The sequence below is a fragment of the Eptatretus burgeri genome, chromosome 7 (genome assembly GCF_056783735.1).
Source record: "Eptatretus burgeri isolate ZD-2024b chromosome 7, Ebu_testis_v1, whole genome shotgun sequence".
NCBI lineage: Eukaryota > Metazoa > Chordata > Myxini > Myxiniformes > Myxinidae > Eptatretus > Eptatretus burgeri.
In genome coordinates, this window is record NC_140967.1 from 98,351,639 (window position 1) to 98,370,764 (window position 19,126).

General features: G+C 41.2%; 1 protein-coding gene and 1 long non-coding RNA gene across 7 annotated transcripts in view; one reads left to right on the top strand and one right to left on the bottom strand.

Moving 5' to 3' along the window:
• Positions 1 to 15,602, top strand: part of LOC147023879 (uncharacterized) — a 37,618-nt gene extending 22,016 nt beyond the window's left edge. For 2 of the 3 annotated variants that reach the window (XR_015060414.1, XR_015060416.1), the window contains 2 exons: positions 3,581 to 3,659; positions 13,654 to 14,576. This is a non-coding gene — a long non-coding RNA (uncharacterized LOC147023879). Of the gene's footprint in view, positions 1 to 3,580; positions 3,660 to 13,653; positions 14,577 to 15,513 lie in introns of those variants that run through there. The other variant, XR_015060415.1, reaches the window with a different exon arrangement.
• The window catches only part of LOC147023878 (ankyrin repeat and SOCS box protein 2-like), a 76,222-nt gene that overhangs the window by 23,019 nt on the left and 34,077 nt on the right, over positions 1 to 19,126 (bottom strand). For all 4 annotated transcript variants that reach the window (XM_085889772.1, XM_085889773.1, XM_085889774.1 and 1 more), the window contains 4 exons: positions 11,331 to 11,587; positions 11,019 to 11,135; positions 9,075 to 9,241; positions 500 to 655 (listed from right to left, as the gene is read on the bottom strand). In XM_085889772.1, the coding sequence (XP_085745898.1) occupies positions 500 to 655; positions 9,075 to 9,241; positions 11,019 to 11,135; positions 11,331 to 11,557 (667 nt within the window). In that variant the 5' untranslated portion in view covers positions 11,558 to 11,587. The remainder of the gene's footprint in view (positions 1 to 499; positions 656 to 9,074; positions 9,242 to 11,018; positions 11,136 to 11,330; positions 11,588 to 19,126) is intronic.

Here is a 19,126-nt window from a genome sequence, read left to right on the forward strand (position 1 = left end):
GTCCTCCCGCACAGGTACCGACAGTGCCACACCCCAAGATCCAGTGAATCTATGACTCCCTACGTGCCTCGTGCGGTCCTCACGTGCTGCTCCGGCACGTGCTCCCATTCCTGACCTGAGCTTTTGCCACTCTATGCAACTTCAAATACCGAGCTCAATCAAATAGCTTGCATGACCGATTTGTTATGGTGGGCCTGGCTCTCATGAGTCTGTTAAATAGAGATCCAATGAATCTCTCCAACTTGTACCAAACTCTGAGGCAACACTTTGCGACAGGCAAAAATTCAAGCGACAACTCGTACAATGACCTCTCATCCTTCAACCACTAATACAACTAAAGCAGACAATCCAAACAACAAAACCCACCTTTCATTTCTCCCAATAATAAATTACCTGCAGGACTTGCACAACATCCTCGATGTAAAAATAACAAACATTACAAAGTGCCATTGTTATATAATACAGTAAGAAATGCAGTAGATGACCAACATGTTTCAACCTTTGTAAAGTGGAGTCTCGTTCCTGCTGCCACGGAGGTTTGGAGAGGCACCAGCTTCAAGCAAAATCTTCATGCACTCGACTTGCTCCTGTGTGGTGGCCAATGAGAGAGGAGTGTCGTGGTGCTTCGTCAAGCTGTTCATGCAGCTTGGGTGAACTGCAGTGGAATACAGCAAAATATGTTCTTAAACTGCATTACAATGAGTTGTTTATACCTTTGTGATTACATATATATATATATATATATATATATATATATATATATATATATATATATATATTTATATATATATATATATATATATATATAGTGTCCCAAAAAATATCCAACTTTTCATCTGCAAAGAGGATGGTCATAACCTATATTTTTAAATATGATATATGGCTGGGTAGAAAGCTGAAAGGTTGAAGTTTATTGTACCAATGTCACAATTGCCACCAAAATTAAAATTTTGGTATAGAATCGTCGTTTTCTTTTGGACTACATGTTTGACGTAGGCTCCACGTTGTCCGATCACTGCCTGCAAACGCGTTGTCATGTTCTCCATCACTTTGGGAAACGTTTCGTGAAGAATGTTCTAGATTTCTCGGTGGATGTTTTCCTTCAGCTGATCAAGAGTCTGAGGCCTAGTGTTTCCATAGATCCTGTCCTTGAGATACCCCCACAAGAAGAAGTCTGGAGGAGTAAGGTCAGGGGAATACGGTGGCCATTCAATGTCTTCCTAGAGGGAGATAAAGCGGCCCTCAAAATGTTGGTTGAGAAAACGCCTTGTTTCCCTGTCTGTATGGGACGGTGCCCCATCCTGCTGGAACCACTGGGTTCTCATCTGGATCAGTTTGTTTCTCCTACGGGCCTGAGTACGTAGCTCAGGCAGATAGAATTCCTAAATCATTTCACGATAGTTCCTCTGGTTTACCGTGCAAGTGCGTCCCTGGTCATCTTCAAAATAATATGGACCAATGATCCCATACCAACCAACCGCCACCCACATGGTGACTTTGAGAACAGATCGAGGCACCAGTTCAGTTGATGCATTACCAGAATTTTCAGTTCCCCAGTACCGAAAGTTTTGCTTGTTTACCTCCCCGGATAAGTGAGCATGGCATTCGTCCATCATGTGAAGTTTTTTGAGGAAGTCTGCATCTTCCTCCAACTTTCCTGAGAACCAATTTGCAAAGTCTAGTCGTTTGCGTTTCTGTTGATCAGTAAGCACCGTTTCCGTTTGAATTTTGTATGGAAAGGCATGAATGTCTTGGCGAAGGATCCTCTGAACGGTGTTCTTATGAATGTTTGTCTCGGCAGAAAGTCGTCGAATCGATTTTTTTGGACTCTAAACGACCGCCTGTCTCACCATTTCCACATTTTATTCACTACGACCTGTCCTCTTCCGACCACTGTGACCCTTGTGAAGGTCACAGATGGTTCCCACGTTGGTAAACTTTGCGTTGGTGCACTTTATTGTCCGAAAGTTTGGTGCATGGCGCAAGTGGATACCGAAATGTCTCGAGTTAAGACATTGCACCTGTATGACACTTTTCATCTGGTGCCAAAGTTCAACAATTTTCGTCCATTGTTGTACGGTCAGTCTTGGCTTTTTTCTAGCACTTGCTTGGTATCAAAATAAACTGCAGGGTCTCTGCAACAAGAAATGAAGCATTAGTGACAAAATTACTGCTTTTTTAGGATCAAACGAAGAATTTTAGAAGTTGTATTTTTTTTGGGACACCATATATATGTATTATATATATATATATATATATATATATATATATATATATATATATATATATATATATATATATAATCCATACATATATACACACAGAATGTCCTTAAAATGTTACCATAACCTGTTGTGAATTTGATATGATTATGGTAACATTTGCTTGGGATTTTGTGTATGATCTATATGTATCAAATGACTGCATGAAAAGTAAAAGTAACATTACACTTGCAAAAGAATAACTCCACACACTGGTTTTCAGTGATGCTTCCTGGGATATAGTTTTTATGAAAATTTGTGGACATTGCAAGGCTATTTGTTTTTGTTTTTATATTCCATCCATTGGGACCACACTCTGTACAGAGCATCAGTGCTGCCAAAGCAGTTTCCTGGGCTGTTGGGCACAATCCTGGACAGGTCACCACTCCCACACAGGATATTTGAATGGCTCAATCATGCCAGGAAGCTGCTACTTCCTCAGAAGGATGAGGAGCTGAATCAACCCCACCTGGTATTAATTCAATGGTGTAGCAGGATTTGAAGTCAGGACACAAGGATCCCAAGCCCACCAATCTAACCGTTAAGCCAACAACAGACATGTTTTTATATTGAACTATTAAGAAGGTCAACAACCATCCTTGACTGTTGTGGAACATTGACCGAGGGCCTTATGCGAATCAGATTAAAAAGGACTCTACTGAAAGATCTGGTCAACACAAAGTTCAGGATAATATTTTTGTTCTCATTATCTTCTATGTTGTCTATTGTGCTTTGCTGCTGACACGTTGTGTATGATAGAGATTAGAGATGGTGAAAGCCTAATTTTCTTGAGCTTGAGCAGAGAAATGCTTTCAAACAAATATGGCCCAAACTAGTGTTTCTATGGCCCGGTGAATTCTATGGCCCCAAACTAAATATGGCCCGGTGAATTGTTTCCTCGGAATTCCTGGAAAATTGTGGGAAATTGATTTAGGGTTCCTGCCTTTTCCCAGTTTTTTCAATTTGGGATCTGAAAATTATGTCTCTAACCATCTCCCGTCCCAAGTGTAGATGTGCTTGCACTTGTGTAGTGTGCTTGGTAAACCTCCATTCCCAACACTAAGGAAAGTCATAAACTTGTATTTTATGGCCGTCATAGCCATCCCACAAACAAGTTGACTGATTAAGAAAGGTGTGCAATGGTAAAAGCTCGCTTCATAAAAAGTTGCATTATTTTCAGATGGAAATTGTAGTTAGCATTCCAAAAAAATCCGTTTTTTGCAGGCATGGGTTGCAAGGTGTTTCACATAGCAATAACATTTCTTCCTCTACTTTTTTTTTCCTACCACCCTCACTGTTTCACCTTTACTCATTTATAGCTCGCCTTTTCGAAGAACAGAGAGCTATAGCGATACCCCCGGCATGAGCGTGAGCGTCAGCATCAGCGTCAGCATCAGTGTGAGCGTGAAAATGTTAAAGTTTTTGGTGCAAGTTATTTAGAAGCTTGCCATTCATTTAATATGTGTACTTGGATGCTGATATTTGGCATGGAGGTTCCTTTGGGGTATACTATTGGTGTAGTGAAGTTGAAATGAAAAAATAATTTCAAATGTTTTAAATTTTTGATCTGTTTTGAACTTAACTTTTTTGTAGCACATCAACGTTAAAGTTTTTGGTGCAAGTTATTTTTTAGAAAATTGCCATTCATTTAATATGTGTACTAAGATGCTGATATTTGGCATGGAGGTTCCTTTGGGGTATACTATTGGTGTGGTGAAGTTGAAATTAACAAATGATTTAAAAAAAAAATTTAATTTCAACCTAAGATGGTGTTAAAGCCACCCAATGCTCGCCTGATTATACTAGACGCTTGCCATTCGTTTAATATGTATACTAGTTTACTGATTACAATATACAAATACAGATATTGCTTTAAAATTATTTGGATCAGACTTCACTACAATGCTTTATAAAAAAATATTATTAGACAAGTCTTTTAAAAACGATAAATGTATAAACAGGCGAGCATTGGGTGGCTTTGACACCAACTCTGTGGTTAAATTTGTTTTCTCCCCAACTGTTTGAGCAATTGACACAAAACTTTAAACATAGGAGCACCAACCCATGGATTCTTTTTTTTTTTTTTGGAAACCAAAATTACGTGATGATTGGATGGAAAATGTGGCCGCCATTCCAGAAAAAAAGCACTTTTCTGCAGACATGGGTTGCAGGGTGTTGCATGGCTTAATTATATCTACTAGTACGTGCCCGTACGTGCGTACGTTTTTTTGCCGTACGTGCAAAAAAAAAAAAATTCAAACCGCATGCCAGAAACAACAACCACACAGTCTGTTCCTTCACTCTCACGTGCCCGTACGTACGTGGCCGTATGTGCAAACCAAAAAAAAAAAACCAAAAAACTTTCAAACAACCACACAGGACGTTCTTTTGCTCTCGTAAACGACGACTGGATTGGGGCATTGTGTTTATCTATAAATCCGCAGAAAAAAATCGAGAAATTATTAGAATACAGTAAGTCATCACTATCCGGAAGTGGTGCGTGCCCGTAAGGAATGTTCACATGCATTCCACGAATTATCACTTTCATTGAAGTAACAACTGCTGTGATACTTACACACACACACAGTTAATTAAAATTAAGTTTACTCCCTGTCTTTACTTGCCATGACATTCACTGCCATTGACCATTGCCACTCCTACGCCACGGTAACTATGGCGTCCTTTCCCCATCGGCCACGCCTACGCAGCAACGTGTCTTGTCATTAGTTTGGTAAATAAATGGCCATAACTTGGGAACCTCTTGTCCGATTAATATCAAACCTTGAAGAGGCACATACTCAGGTCCCCAGCAATATACCTGGCAAGTTTCAATTATATCGGACCAGTGGTTGTCGGGAAACAGCGGTCACACACACACACACACACACACACACACACACACACACACACACACACACACACACACACACACACACACACACACACACACACACACACACACTGCTGGAATTATAGATAGACTAGTACGTGCGTGCCCGTACATGCGTGGCCATACATGCAAAAAAATAATAATAATAAAAAAAAACTTTCATACTGTGAGCCAGAAACAACAACCACACAGGCCGTTGCCTCGCTCTTGCGTGCCCGTAAGTGCATGCCCGTACATGCGTGGCCGTACGTGCAAACCAAAAAAAACAAAAAAACTTTCAAACCGCGAGCCAGAAACAACCACATAGGCTGTTCCTTCGCTCTCGTAAGCGACGACTGGATTGGGGCATTGTGTTTATCTATAAATGCGCATAAGAAATCGAGAAATTATTAGAATAAGTAAGTCATCACTATCCGGAAGTGGTGCGTGCCCGTAAGGAATGTTCACATGCATTCCACGAATTATCGCTTGCATTGAAGTAACAACTGCTGTGATACTTACACACACACAGTTAATTAAAATCAAGTTTACCTCCCCGTCTTTGCTTGCCATGACATTCGCTGCCATTGACCATTGCCACTCCTATGCCACGGTAACTAAGGCACCAATCCACATCGTAACCGGCACGGCACGTGACGTCGTCGTCGGCCAGCCGCGCACCGGCCGACACAGCCATGCCTACGCAGCAACGTGTCCTGTCATTGGTTGGTAAATAAATGGCCATAACTTGGGAACCACTTGTCCGATTAACATCAAACCTTGAAAAGGCACATGCTCAGGTCCCCAGCAATATAGCTGGCAAGTTTCAATTAGATCGGACCAGTGGTTGTCTAGAAACAGCGGTCACACACACACACACACACACACACACACACACACACACACACACACACACACACACACACACACACACACACACACACACACACACTGCTGGAATTATAGATAGATAGCTAATAAGTGTGTGTGTGTGTGTGTGTGTGTGTGTGTGTGTGTGTGTGTGTGTGTGTGTGTGTGTGTGTGTGTGTGTGTGTGTGAGAGTGTGTGTGTGCACGTAAGTCCGTGCTTGTGTGTGTTTCCTCCATAACTCCAAAACCATGAAACCTAGCAGCCCAAAACTTTGCATGCACACTGAAGGAGCTCCAAGGGAGTACATGAATGAAAACTAAGTATTTGGGCAAATTTAAACACCACTTTTGAATATAATTGCTCATCATGAAAAAAACAAAAAAGGCTTACACTTTGTCAATCTGCTCTCCCTTGCAGGAGCCTAAAGCCACCATTTTGTCTCGGCCTACTCAAAAATGCTTTGCCTTAGAACCAGGATACAATCGCACAGACTAATTAAAGTATATAATCAAAATCTGTGGTCAGATTTGACAATCGGAACTCGTAGCCTAAATTAAATGTCAAAATCTGGAGCAAAATCTGAAAATTTTATTTCGTTTGCAATTCTTACAAGTTCATGTATATATATATATATATATATATATATATATATATATATATATATATATATATATATATATATATATATATATATATATATATATATATATATATATATATATATATATATATATTTATATATATATATATATATATATATATATATATATTTTTTTTTTTTAAGCAAGGCTGTGATCGATCACTCCTCCATATTTACACAAGAAAATACAAATGCATAATGAATTAGTCGGGAGATGAGGAAATTCCCAATTTAGAAGTTATTATGTACATGTACACTTTAAAGTGATATGAAATGTACGTGTTCACTTTCGTACACACATCATCTTTGAGTTTATGTACATTTTAAAAACTTAAAGAACGCGTTAGTCATGATCCTGTTCTCTTGTTGGCATTGTGTATGTACTGTATGCTGTCGAGATGTCCATGGGTATGTTCGGTTACCAAGCAGCTCACAAGCACCGGCCAAGCCAGCCGTTCCTTATCATCGGTTTAAAATGGAGTGCTTGCTTGAGTGCTTAAACTACTTGGGGAGCACTTTAGAATAAACTTTGTAACTGAACACACCACAGATTCATTACATGGCAACAATGATAAGTATCTATGAATTTGTCTCTCAGGAAGCAGATTTTGACATGACACGTGGCACGTTAGAGGCGACGAGGTAAGTTAAGGGTTGGTCGGAATCAAAAGCGGATTTCCTTTGAATTATTAATTTTTCCCAAATGTGGTTAAAAACACTTTATTCATCGTCTGTGACACAAATATGGTATCAGATGTGAAAAATAACTTAAGTCGTTACAATGATCGGTAAATTCGTTGAAGAAGGAGTCACATGACCTCTTAAATAAGCCAATCGCGAATTATTCAAAAACCCAAAATGGTACAAACACAACCTATACATCGATTTAGGTAATTTTACTGCTCATCTCACGACATCAATCTCGAGGGTGAAAGAAGAGTTTGTATAAAAAGGTTACCACCTGAGCTAACTTCTCCAAATATACACCCTGCAAAAATTCCTTTGAGGGAGGGGAAGGGTGGAGGAGGGAGGGGAAAGGCGGAGGAGGGATGGAAAGGGTAGGGGAGGGAGGGGAAGGGTGGAGGGGGATTCCTGACTTCCTCCACTCTCGTACACAATGTGTAGCTCTCAATGGAACCCTTTCTTCTCTACTTCCTGTCAAAGCTGGAGTACCCCAAGGCAGTGTCCTCGTCCCCATCCTAGTCCCAATATTCATCAATGATCTCACTTACTCTCTGGAAAATCCTCTTTATCTCTTTGCTGATGACTCCACTCTCTGCCGTGTCATCCCTCATCCTCCTGACAGACAGGCAGCAACCTATTCCCTCCCCTCAGACCTTGACAAAATCACAAACTGGTCAAACACTTGGAATATGTTTTCTTTCTCTCTCTCTCTCTTTCTTTTTCTCTCTCTCTCTCTCTCTCTCTCTCTCTCTCTCTCTCTCTCTCTCTCTCTCTCTCTCTCTCTCTCTCTCTCTCTCTCTCTCTCTCTCTCTCTCATTCCGCAAACCCTCCCATCTACTTTCTCAACAACTGTATCGAAGAGGTTCAGTCACTCAAACTCTTGGGTCTCACTTGTAACCATGATCTCTCTTGGACAAGCCACATTTCAGGGTTGCCTTCCAAAGCCAGATACTGGCTGGGAATCCTCCATCATGCAAGTCCTTCCTTGGCACACCTGAATTCCTATCCACCTACAAGCCTTTCATTGAAACTTTATGGAGTATTGCTATCCCCTCTGGGCTGGCTCCCTTGCCTGACATCTTCCTCAGCTTGACGCCATGGAAACCAAGACTTTCAAGATCATTGGAATCTCTCGCTGAGTCTACGGGCCTATCACTTCACCAATGCTGACAGGTTGGTGATCTCTCTGTCTTCTTCTGCCTCATTTCTGGACTTGCATACTCTGCTCTCTCCATGTTCTGTCCCCCCCCCCCACCCCAAGTATATGCAGGACGCACGTGGTCCACCAGCAACCCCCTCATAATGAAACTGCCTTAATGTAGAACCACTGTTCACCTCCACTCATTTATTCCTCTCTTTTCCCACTTGTGGAACCACCTTCCACACTCTCTTCAATCTCATTCTTCTCTCCTGGTCTTGAAGACAGTTACTCACCACCATCTCAGGTCGTCCCCCATCCAAAACCATGATCTTTTCTACACCCATTAAACCACCCCTCATTGTTACTTGCATCTCTTTGTGTGTGTCTCCATCTATCTTCTCCCTCCACCCAGCTATTGGTGTTTCCCCTTCCTCCTGATGTTCCCTTTGTTACGTTGTGCCTTGGCCTGTTCTGCATCCTAGCTTTTCCACGAGCCTCGACCATGTATAAAAACAAACAAACCAAAAAACATCGAACACAGGCAGAGACCTCCCTATCCATGGACACATTCGCGTCAAATTCTATTTTCTAGTTTTGTTTCATACCAACCTTGGAGCATGACCTTCAGGCAGTTTGGCTTGCCCAAGAAGGCAGCCTCATGCACAGGAAGCATTCCAATGGCTGAATGAATGGTCAGATCTACATCCTTAGCCAGAAGTTGTGAAAGCTGTGCACTGTCATCTTCCATGATCGCCAGAGATAATGGGCCAGGCATCCTGAACAAAAATAAATCACAGGTATAAAAGGGTTGAAGCAATTTTCACCTTCGCTACGACTCAGAGGTACAATGTAATGATAAGACATGATGGTGCTTCAAGTTTCACCTGTACTTTCATTTCTGCTTGTAACCCAGCTTGAGTGTAAAACTCATAAAATCTATATGTACCTTCATTACTTTTCAGGATTATACTATTCAGGTTTGGACACATGTCCTATTGTGGAGGAAGCTAGCATTGGTGTAGAATTATTTCAGGATGTCGACATTGCCAGTGCAATACATCATTCTTAATAGTCTTGTTGGTCAAAAACTTATCTCCCCTATTAGATGGTGCCCCAGCATCACATGTTGGTCTTGGATTCTGTGGAATCTAAAGTATTCAACATTGTTGGCTTCTCCCATCATGAGGCCAGGCTTTGTGTGACCACATTACAGAGAGGTCGGCGGCCTCTTTGCATTTTTAATCGCCTATCCTCCGGTCTTGCTCCCTTTGCTCTCTCGGTTCTCCGACCCTCACCAGCTCCTCCAGTATATTGTAAAAACAAATAGGAAATAAATGACCTTAAATGGAAATTGATTTGCCATGAATAAAAGAGAGGTTTACGTTTTGAGTCTTATCCTTCATTGGAGCAAAAAAAAAATAAAAAAGAAGGTTATAAGAAGGGGGTTCCAAAAAAAAAAAAAAATCAAAGGGGGTTCAAGCAATAAGTTGGAACCCCCTCTTCGTTAAACTCTCAGAATCCAGACTTAATGCACAGTCTTTTCTACCCCCATTAACCTTAACTCACCCAACCATCGAACTTATAGGTTACTTCGTTTCTTCCCCTTCCCTCTCGTCTCTGAATTCTCTTCCTATTCGTCCATTCTGTTGCTTGTTGTGTCCACCTGTGGCCCCACTGCCAGATCAGCAGGTCGTTGCCTTTTACACCCTCTGTCACTTTTCTCCCCCTATGAGCTCTTTGCTATGGATGTCCTTGATAATTAATCACCGTACTGTTCTGCCAATCATCTGTAAAATTCACAGCAACGATATTTTTATGGATCAGAAATTCCATATTTATTTGCGGTTTCACCGTCTTTGTTATGTGGGGTGCTCAAAAGGTTCCAGGAACGAGATGCAATATTCCAAGAAATGCCATTGTTTATTGATTTTTTTTCAATATATAAATATGTAATTGGAAAGAAAAATATATCTTCTTCCTAATTATATCAAATTATTACTTCTTATTAACTAATTATATGTATCAGGCATTGTCGTTTCTTGGACAATTGTGCGTACTTCATTCTGAGAACGTTTTGAATGCCCCTCATTTCTCATTCGCCCCCGTCATCTCAATTTCAAAGTAAGAAACACGGAATGTTGGGCATTGGCTCCCAACACTATATCGGAAAATTCCCTCAAAAATATTAATCTACAACTATTACTCCAGAATTTATACACAATAATTCAGGTCAAATTTGAACCGCACTCTCATCAACATGGAGCATAACTTTTCTAATTTGCAAACTACTGCTGTGTAATCGGGTTTAATGAAGTCATTTATAGGATCATAAGAGATTCACAAAAACAGTTTGTAATTCCAGCTTTTGGCACCGTAGATGTCCTAAACATAGTGCAGCGATTTATAGCTAACCCTAGGCATATGCTGTTGGCAAGTGCTTCCTGGGGCCACATGTTGATCTGTTATTTTACCCTCATTGTGAAATGCTGTGAAAAGCTCATGCCGAACCACTTCGGTGGAAATGTGGTGTGAGAATCGTTCAGCACCACCTACTCATGCTGTTGCTGTAAGAGCTGTCGTCTGATAGAGCGCCATTGCATGAATCCCCGTCGTATGGGGCTGGTCGAACCGTGAGATGGTGATTCCCCTGCACAGGTGTGCGCCATCATTCTGCGGAGCATTTGTGTACACAATCCGACATGCAACATAACCAACAGAATCCTTATTGTTAAACTCGAGTCAGTATTTCTGTAAATTAACACAGGAGGAGAAACAATTCATCTTTTGTCAAGAACAAAAATTGAGCTTCAACTGAACCAAGCAAAGCAACAAAGGTGGTACCTATTGCTATGACAAAGATGGTACCTGTTGCTATCATAGACGGGTGAAGATGATGGGTTGTTCTGTACTGAGTAAGTTGTAGAGTCATTGGAAGTCTGTTTGTGCGAGCCATGGGAAGTGTCCACTATAAGGCTTTGCTCGATGGCCATGTGTACGAGTTCCTCTTCACTCATGCTGCCATACAGGCTTAGGTCATCAGCTCCAAGAACGCCGGTATCAGGACCTGTACGTTGCCATGCACCCGTCGCCATCACCTCCGGCCTACTCGCAGCTTCAAATGCCTGCAAGTTTGAAAGTAATATGCAATGAAATGCTTTACATTCTAATTATATTAAATATCAAAGACATTTGAAATTTTGATGATGATCTATACATTTGGCATATATACTCCTTTTCCCATAAGTTCATTTGGCTTTCTTGCTTCACTGTGATGGTGAACAATGTCACAACATGGAGTTGGTGCTTCACTCTCCCGTTGAAAACAATGAATGTAGGGTCACGGGATGTACTGTTTGTTTGCGTCCCTGATTAATGTCATCTACCCTCTCTGCTATAGCTTTGATCTGAACAGGAATAGTGACGAGACAGGAATTGTGTGAGGCCTCATGGTGATCACAATGTAAGTATGTACTGGTATCCTACAGGTTGGGGCTTCAAATATTGCTGAAGGCAGTTCAGCATTCAAGATTTTCAATCTAACCTGAGGTGTACAAGCCCAATCCGAAAAAAGTAGGTCAAGGAGTTGGTCTCAAGATAATAAGAAAGTCCATTGTCTATGGATTTTCTGTAAAAACTCAATGACTTTCAGACAGAAGGTAACCTTCTGGTCTTGCCCCTCATCTCGTGTTCATGTGATCCCAGTCAAGAGGTTAGGGTTGAATTTTCATGTCCTCAGGTTTGCAATGTGAGATGGACACTCCAATGCTACCTCCAAAAAGGCAATGCCACCCAAAAATACCTGTAACTAAGTCAAAATAAAAGATAGAAATACATCTTGTTATTTTGGGATTTCCTACAAATATCCAAATGCACATGTCTAGCAAATGGAAGGAAATATAGAATGGAGATATAGGAAAGCGGTAATTCTGTGTATATACAGTGTACCACTATCAGACTGCACAGCACATGTTAGTGATGAAAAGAATAATAACCAACAAATTGGAACTAGATATCTGCAACCACAAAGCAATCGCCAAGGTTAAGCCACCCCTGGCACCGATGATCCTATAATGGCCATGTTCATTTCAGACCGCCATATGACATTGACGTTCAACATTTTGGGATAGAGTGTAAATTGACGAAATGTGTCTCCATCCACAATCTATCCAGAAAACTCAAGATCATGAAAATCTGAGGAAAATTATTCAAGTTATGATCAAAAAGGTGTTTTTTGTTAATTCGCTCACAATCACCAAAAAAGTAGGTCAAGGACACTAATCAAATATCAGGTGCACAACTTCAATGCAGGTTCACTATTATTTATGGAAGTCCAAGTGGTCTTTGAGATTCTGCATTGCAAAAAATTGAGCAAAGACAAAAAAACGTATTTTTTTTAGACCCCCATTTGACCTTGACCTTGGCATTTAACCTGAAAGGGTAGAATGTAAACTAAGCATCAATGTGACTCACTCGAGGATATCTTGCGAGGAACCGCCTATCTGGATTTCAGGGTTATTTACCCTCATCAGGAAGGCATACTGTATTAATATCTAACCAAGGATGTTAGCCTGACATAATTTAAGCCTGAAATCCGGACAGTCAATTCCATCAATAAATAACCCTTAAATCTGGATAGGCGGTTCCGTTTGATGTATATCCAATGATAACCATAAAAGCTCTGTCTGTTTGACATGAGTTACCAAGCTGAGTGAGTTTGCGACAGATGGGGTGTTTGTGACCTCTTTTGTACCTGGCGCGGCCGACGGACCAATGCTTCCCAGTCACTTAGGAGGGGAATGAGGAGGAAAACTGAGGATGTCTTGGTGCGTGGTCAGAGGAGGTGCAAAATGAGGGGTGCAATGAGGTGCATTGAAATGCAGATGAGGTGCAGAGAAAAAAAAATGGAAAGAGGTTTGTGTCTGTGGGGTTGCTCTGAAAAGAACGTTTGTTGGGACTTGCCTTCGCCGATTGCTCTTTTGCGTCCACAGCAGAGAAGGAAAACAAAGAAGAAGAACATGTGAGAAGATAGCCAAATAAATAATAATGATGTGAGGATGTCTGTAAGTGTAACTGGTAATGGTCTGATAACTGTGATCAGTCTGGCACTTGGTTTGCTTGTTCAGCTCCACCTTCCGCCCCATACCACCGATCAAGCCAAAAGTGTCTCTCTTTTCCCTCCCTCTTGCAGGGTGCTTTGTACTTGCTTGGCGAGGGAGGAACCTAAAGGCGGATCAGGACAGGCGGTAAGCGTTCCCAAGCGTCTCCATTGGTGCACGCACGCTTCCCCAAGTGTTGGCCCCATCCACGCGAGGACTCGGCAGTGGAAATGGTCTCATTCACTTCTGAAAATTGGTCACGTGATGGAGCTCAGACTTTAAATGGGGCGACGGTATCTGATGGCACTCTCCGGCCATGAACATGGAGTTGACACCAAATGGGGGCCGTAACTGAGCAGAGCGCTAGGGCTTTCGATACAATGTGGAACGGATGCTAGCGCACACTTGCACTTCAAGCTACACACCAGAACGTTCCAAGCACAAGCATCTGCAGTGGTATGTGGCATCCATTGTTCCCCAACATCTCCACAGGGCAGTGGTGGGCACCTGTGGCGATGACTGTGGTTGCAGTGTTCGTAGCGGTGAATTATGATGTGGCAATGAGTTTGTGATGGAGGCGGTTGTGGCGATTAATGGTGAAGGTAAGCAAGCTTGGACTGATGTAGGAATTTTGATGAAGGCATTGTCGTGGTTGTCGGAATGTTATAGCATTATTGTCCAAGTCTGGAGAAGGTCTGAGGTGAGCGTCTGTTTGGTAATGGTGCGAGGTTTCAATGGAAAATGCCACACGTATACAAATTGAGCTCCCTGTTGCTGTGGCTTACATGCTTGCATAATAAAGAAGGTCATGTGTGAAGTAAAGTAAAATTAGTGAAGGATAAAGAGTAAAGAATGGAAAATAACACCTGCATAAAAACCCTCGCAATGCATTTTGTCCCAAAAACCCACTAGATATAAGGGAAGGGCTATCTCAAACGAGTACTAATGAAATAACTGTCTCGGCACTGCTATATGTTGTGTGCCATAGCCCTTGGGGGCATCAGCTTTGCAGAACTGCAGCTATATATATATATATATATATATATATATATATATATATATATATATATATATATATATATATATATATATATACATACATACACACACATCGAAACAAGGTCAATAAAATGAACATAAACCTTAATATTTCAGAAAGATTCATTAAATAGCAGAGTGTGGTGATGTTGAGTGTTACTAATACCTGACAGATGGTGTTAGTATACGATGGAATGATTGCACGTCATCAGTCAGCTGTTACCCAAAAGGCAGTGCATAATGACAAAATAATATCACTTTGGATATGTGAAGTCTGAAAATATTTTATTGAGACATCCTGTATCGTATATAATATCAAAAATACAAAGTCACGCAATACCACTGGAGTGAGTTGGTACTTTCGGTGGACCTCTATACAGTTACTATGACTGGGAAAGACACCTGTAGATTAAGAAACCTAAGAAAGGTAACTAGTGTACGTGTAGCAGAAATGAAATTTCCCCTATTATCTCTCAAATGATAGAATATGTCTTATATTCCAATTTCAGAAGTAACCAAAGAGTTCATAGATCACCTTACCCTGCACTGTGTTGAGAAACAAGCACATGGGTGGGGTCGTCGAGCAGCAATTTGATTGGTCATGATTACATAAAATGGCGTAATTTTTTTTCCAAGTACAAGTACTGTTAAAGTGAAGGGTTTTGAAAGTGTTAAAAAGGAAACTTATGTTTTCCAGTATTCAAGTGTATAATTCAATTGAAATAAAATAAATATTTTAAAGGTGGTAGAAAAATAAATTCTGGAAGTTTACCGCCATTTACGCAGTGGCTATTCACCACCTAATGTAACATGTGACATTAGTTCTTCATGCCTGTTGTTTGTGTCCTTTATGACGTCCTTAAAAAGAGTATGTTTCCTGTTTATAATGATTTTCAGTTTTCTTTGACTGCCAGACAGGTAGACAGTAAAAATGTTACCAGGCTCCTCTCTGCGCAAGCACAATTGGGACAAATTCAGAGCCAGAGTACGACGAAACTGCAGGTATGTTTTCCGATTCATGTTCCGATTGGTGTTTAAAATATAACATTCCATTGAAATGAAGTTGTTCCTCGATCATAAAATTATGTTTGGAGACAGACAGACAAATGTGAACCAATTGCTCAACCCAGCTTTTCGCTTCACGTTCTTGGGGTAAAATCTTCAAAGCACAGAACCTTTCTACATGTTGTTAAAGACTTTATTGAAGTGTTAAAATTCAATCAAAAGGAAAAACGTTTGATGTGATTTTTGTCCAAAGGATGCTCTTTCTCAGATAACATACCCAGTGAACATGCACCAGAACTTATTATACCCTCATTGAAGGGAGAAGTGACAAAAATGATGTTAGATTTTGCCTTGTTAACTTTGTCAAGGTGCACAAAGTTTCAATCTGGGTATGGATTGTATTATTGATTACCAGTATGCAAAAAAAACAATCAACTCGTATTTATGAAGATGAGAGAAATCTGGAAATCACAAAAATACAACGCAAGAATGAAGTTTCAAAATTTTTAACAATAATGTAAAATTGGTTCTACTACTTGGGTGTGAAACCTGGAGAATAACCAAAGTCGTTGCACTGAAACTAGAATCCTTTACAGCTATCACAAAATGATTTCATGAATCTTCTAGCCAGATAGAGTGAACAAGAATGAGTGAGAAAGAAGAACCTTTCTTGCATACCATACATAGTCAAGGCTCGTGGAAGAGCAAGAGCAGAATGGAAGGCAACAAATTGGAAAGTGGATTCATCAACAGCAGGGTAGCAGTGAGAGTGAGACAAAACAAGGGGAAGGGGAGAAAGACGCATTGTGTGTGTGTGTGTGTGTGTGTGTGTGTGTGTGTATTGGGGGGGGGGGTGGAACATGCTGTGCACAAGTTGAATGAAACACAAGGAGGGGAAGGGGGGGGGGAATGGGAATGAAACAGAAAAAGGAACAAACCAACTAACAAACTAACAAGCACAAAGAGGATGAAAAATGAAAATAATCTGGAAAGAAGGAGTGCTTCAATTTGAGTGGGCCGGTAGGATGGCCGAGATGTATGCACACTCACTTCTAAGCTGTCAAGCTAATTTGGGTTTGAATCCCGGCCCAGCTATAAACTGCCATCCTGGTGTTTCACAGGCAGGTTGATTGATCAATGCGTACACATCCTTAGAAATGGACGTTAAACGGGTTTCCCGTCTGCCAGCATTGGTTGGTTGTTTTTAAAGATCCCATGGTCTCCTTCATGAAGAGTGGGCAAGCTTTCGCCGGCACCATGAACAAATTACAAATTCGTGCCCTAACTACTGCTGGGAAGGCAATGGCAAACCACCCAGTTTAACCCTTGCTAAGAAAGTGCTTCGGCACCACCGACGCTCTGTAATCAGAGTATGGTACATCAGAATCTATTTGGGGCAGAAGAGATCATGAATATGGATGGGGGATGACCTGAGGTAGTGGTGAACAGCTGTCTTTAATCCCTGAAGGGAAGAATGGGACTGAACAGACTGAGGAAGTTGGTTCCACAGGCAAGAGAAATGAGGAACAAATTAGTGGAGGTGAGCAGTGAGCCTGGATTTTAGAAGTGTAACAGGAAGTGGGCTACTGGCAGACCATGCGTGCAGAAAACTTGGAAGGACAGATCTAAGAGAGGGCAGAGGGTGCAAGACCAAAAAGGAGGTGGCAGAACACAGAGAGCTCACCGACCTCTTTGCAATGCGAAAGTAATGGGAGAACTGGAAAGAAAAACATCATCAAGGGAATTAAAATGATTAGGTGCATACGTTAGGCCAATGGGCATGTACCGCGTATGGACAGCAACATCACAAAAAAGAGCGATACATTGGAAGCCTAAAGGTCGAAGGAGGGTTGGATAACCGACAGAGACCTGGCGGTGTATGGTGGAAAGGGAACTGAGGGAGCCAGAAACCACGTCGACGGCGATCAGTCAGTGGGCCAAATACGGACAAAAGTGGAACGAGTTCCTCAAGAGGTTCCATATGCCGTCTGGCATGACAGGATAGTCAGCAATGCAACACTGCAGATTTGAACCGAGGTTTGACAACAAAAAGGCAATTACAAGCACCTCTTATTAAGCACACGTGCCAGCCCTCTGTATGCAACAATGATGGAACATTGGTCTCACCAATTATTGCAAACACAGTAAACTGATTCACTTCCTATATCTCCCCCTGGATTATGTGGAATGTCAACCTCTCAAAATTATTGGAATGTCCTATGATAAGGCCAAAGCTCAAGGTCTGTTCCTTTCACCTCGTAGGCAGGTTGATGGTCTCTGTTTTTTTTTTTTTAACCATCTACTCTCTCATATTGTTCCATCTGTTCTCTCAGTCCTCCAACCCTCCCAAGCAACTCCAAAATGCAAACATTCTTCCAGTGACCTCCTCCTGGTTAAACTTCCAAAAATCCAGGCTGTCTGCACACCTCAACTCTTTTATTCCTCACTTCTCCCATCAATAAAACAACCTTCTTGAGGTTTCTCTATCCGACCCTTCCCTCCAGGGTTTCAAGCAAGCAGTGCACCTCTTGCCATTCCCAATTTTGACTCATGATCTTTATTACCCCCCATTAACCTTTCCTAACCCAACAATCTTACTTGCCAGTTTCAGTGTTTCCTTACTTCCTCCCTTTCCTCTTCTCCTGTTCATTTGCTCTTTGCTGTTTGTCTCAACGTCAGATCTACCTTACTCTTCCATGAGTCTCACACCTGTAAAGAAAAATAAATAATTATAACGTGTAACGGGTTCCTTACCGAGTATGAATTAAGACCTGATGTTTCATGGTTCCTGGTGAACTACCAACTGATATGGCTGAAGACTTGAACTTATTCATTATCTTTTGGCCTAAACTTCAAAGGTTAATAGTAAAGTCAAGGATCTGAACACAGAGCTGAACCAAAATCTAAACAGCTTGTTCTTGTCACCGACCCAGCTCATCCACAACTTTTTGAAATATCTTGCTGTACATCGTTTTTGGCCCCATCTCTCAATGGTAAAGAATCATTTGAAAAATCTTTTTTAATTCTTGGATCTGGAGCCAGATCTTAATCAAAATCTAATCGATTCATCCTTGTCACACACCCAACCTGTCTGCCAAGTTTTGTCCAAATACATTCATAGTTTTTTGAGGTATCCTGCTCATAGACAGACAGACAGACAGACAGATAGACAAGAACAGGGGTGAAAACAACCTCTGTCCACCTTCGGTGGTGGAAGTAAGAAAGTAAAACTTTCACACGTGTTGCAGCACATTCGCAGTAAGATGGTTCACTTCTTCTTCCAATGTTCAATGCTCTTTTTTTTTAAATTAAAGTCCTTTTAGCTCCGAAGTATGTTGCTGTTGTTGGCCATTTGCACTGTGCTCAAAAGTCTGGGCATATCTGCGTAAAGTATGCATAAGTATCGAGATAGGCTTGCCACATTGGATTGCTGACTTCCGTGACCTCTACTCAACTGGGTTTTTTTCTGTTGCTTTAAATAACTTTTTGTTGTTGATTTCAATGTCACTTTGACAAACATTA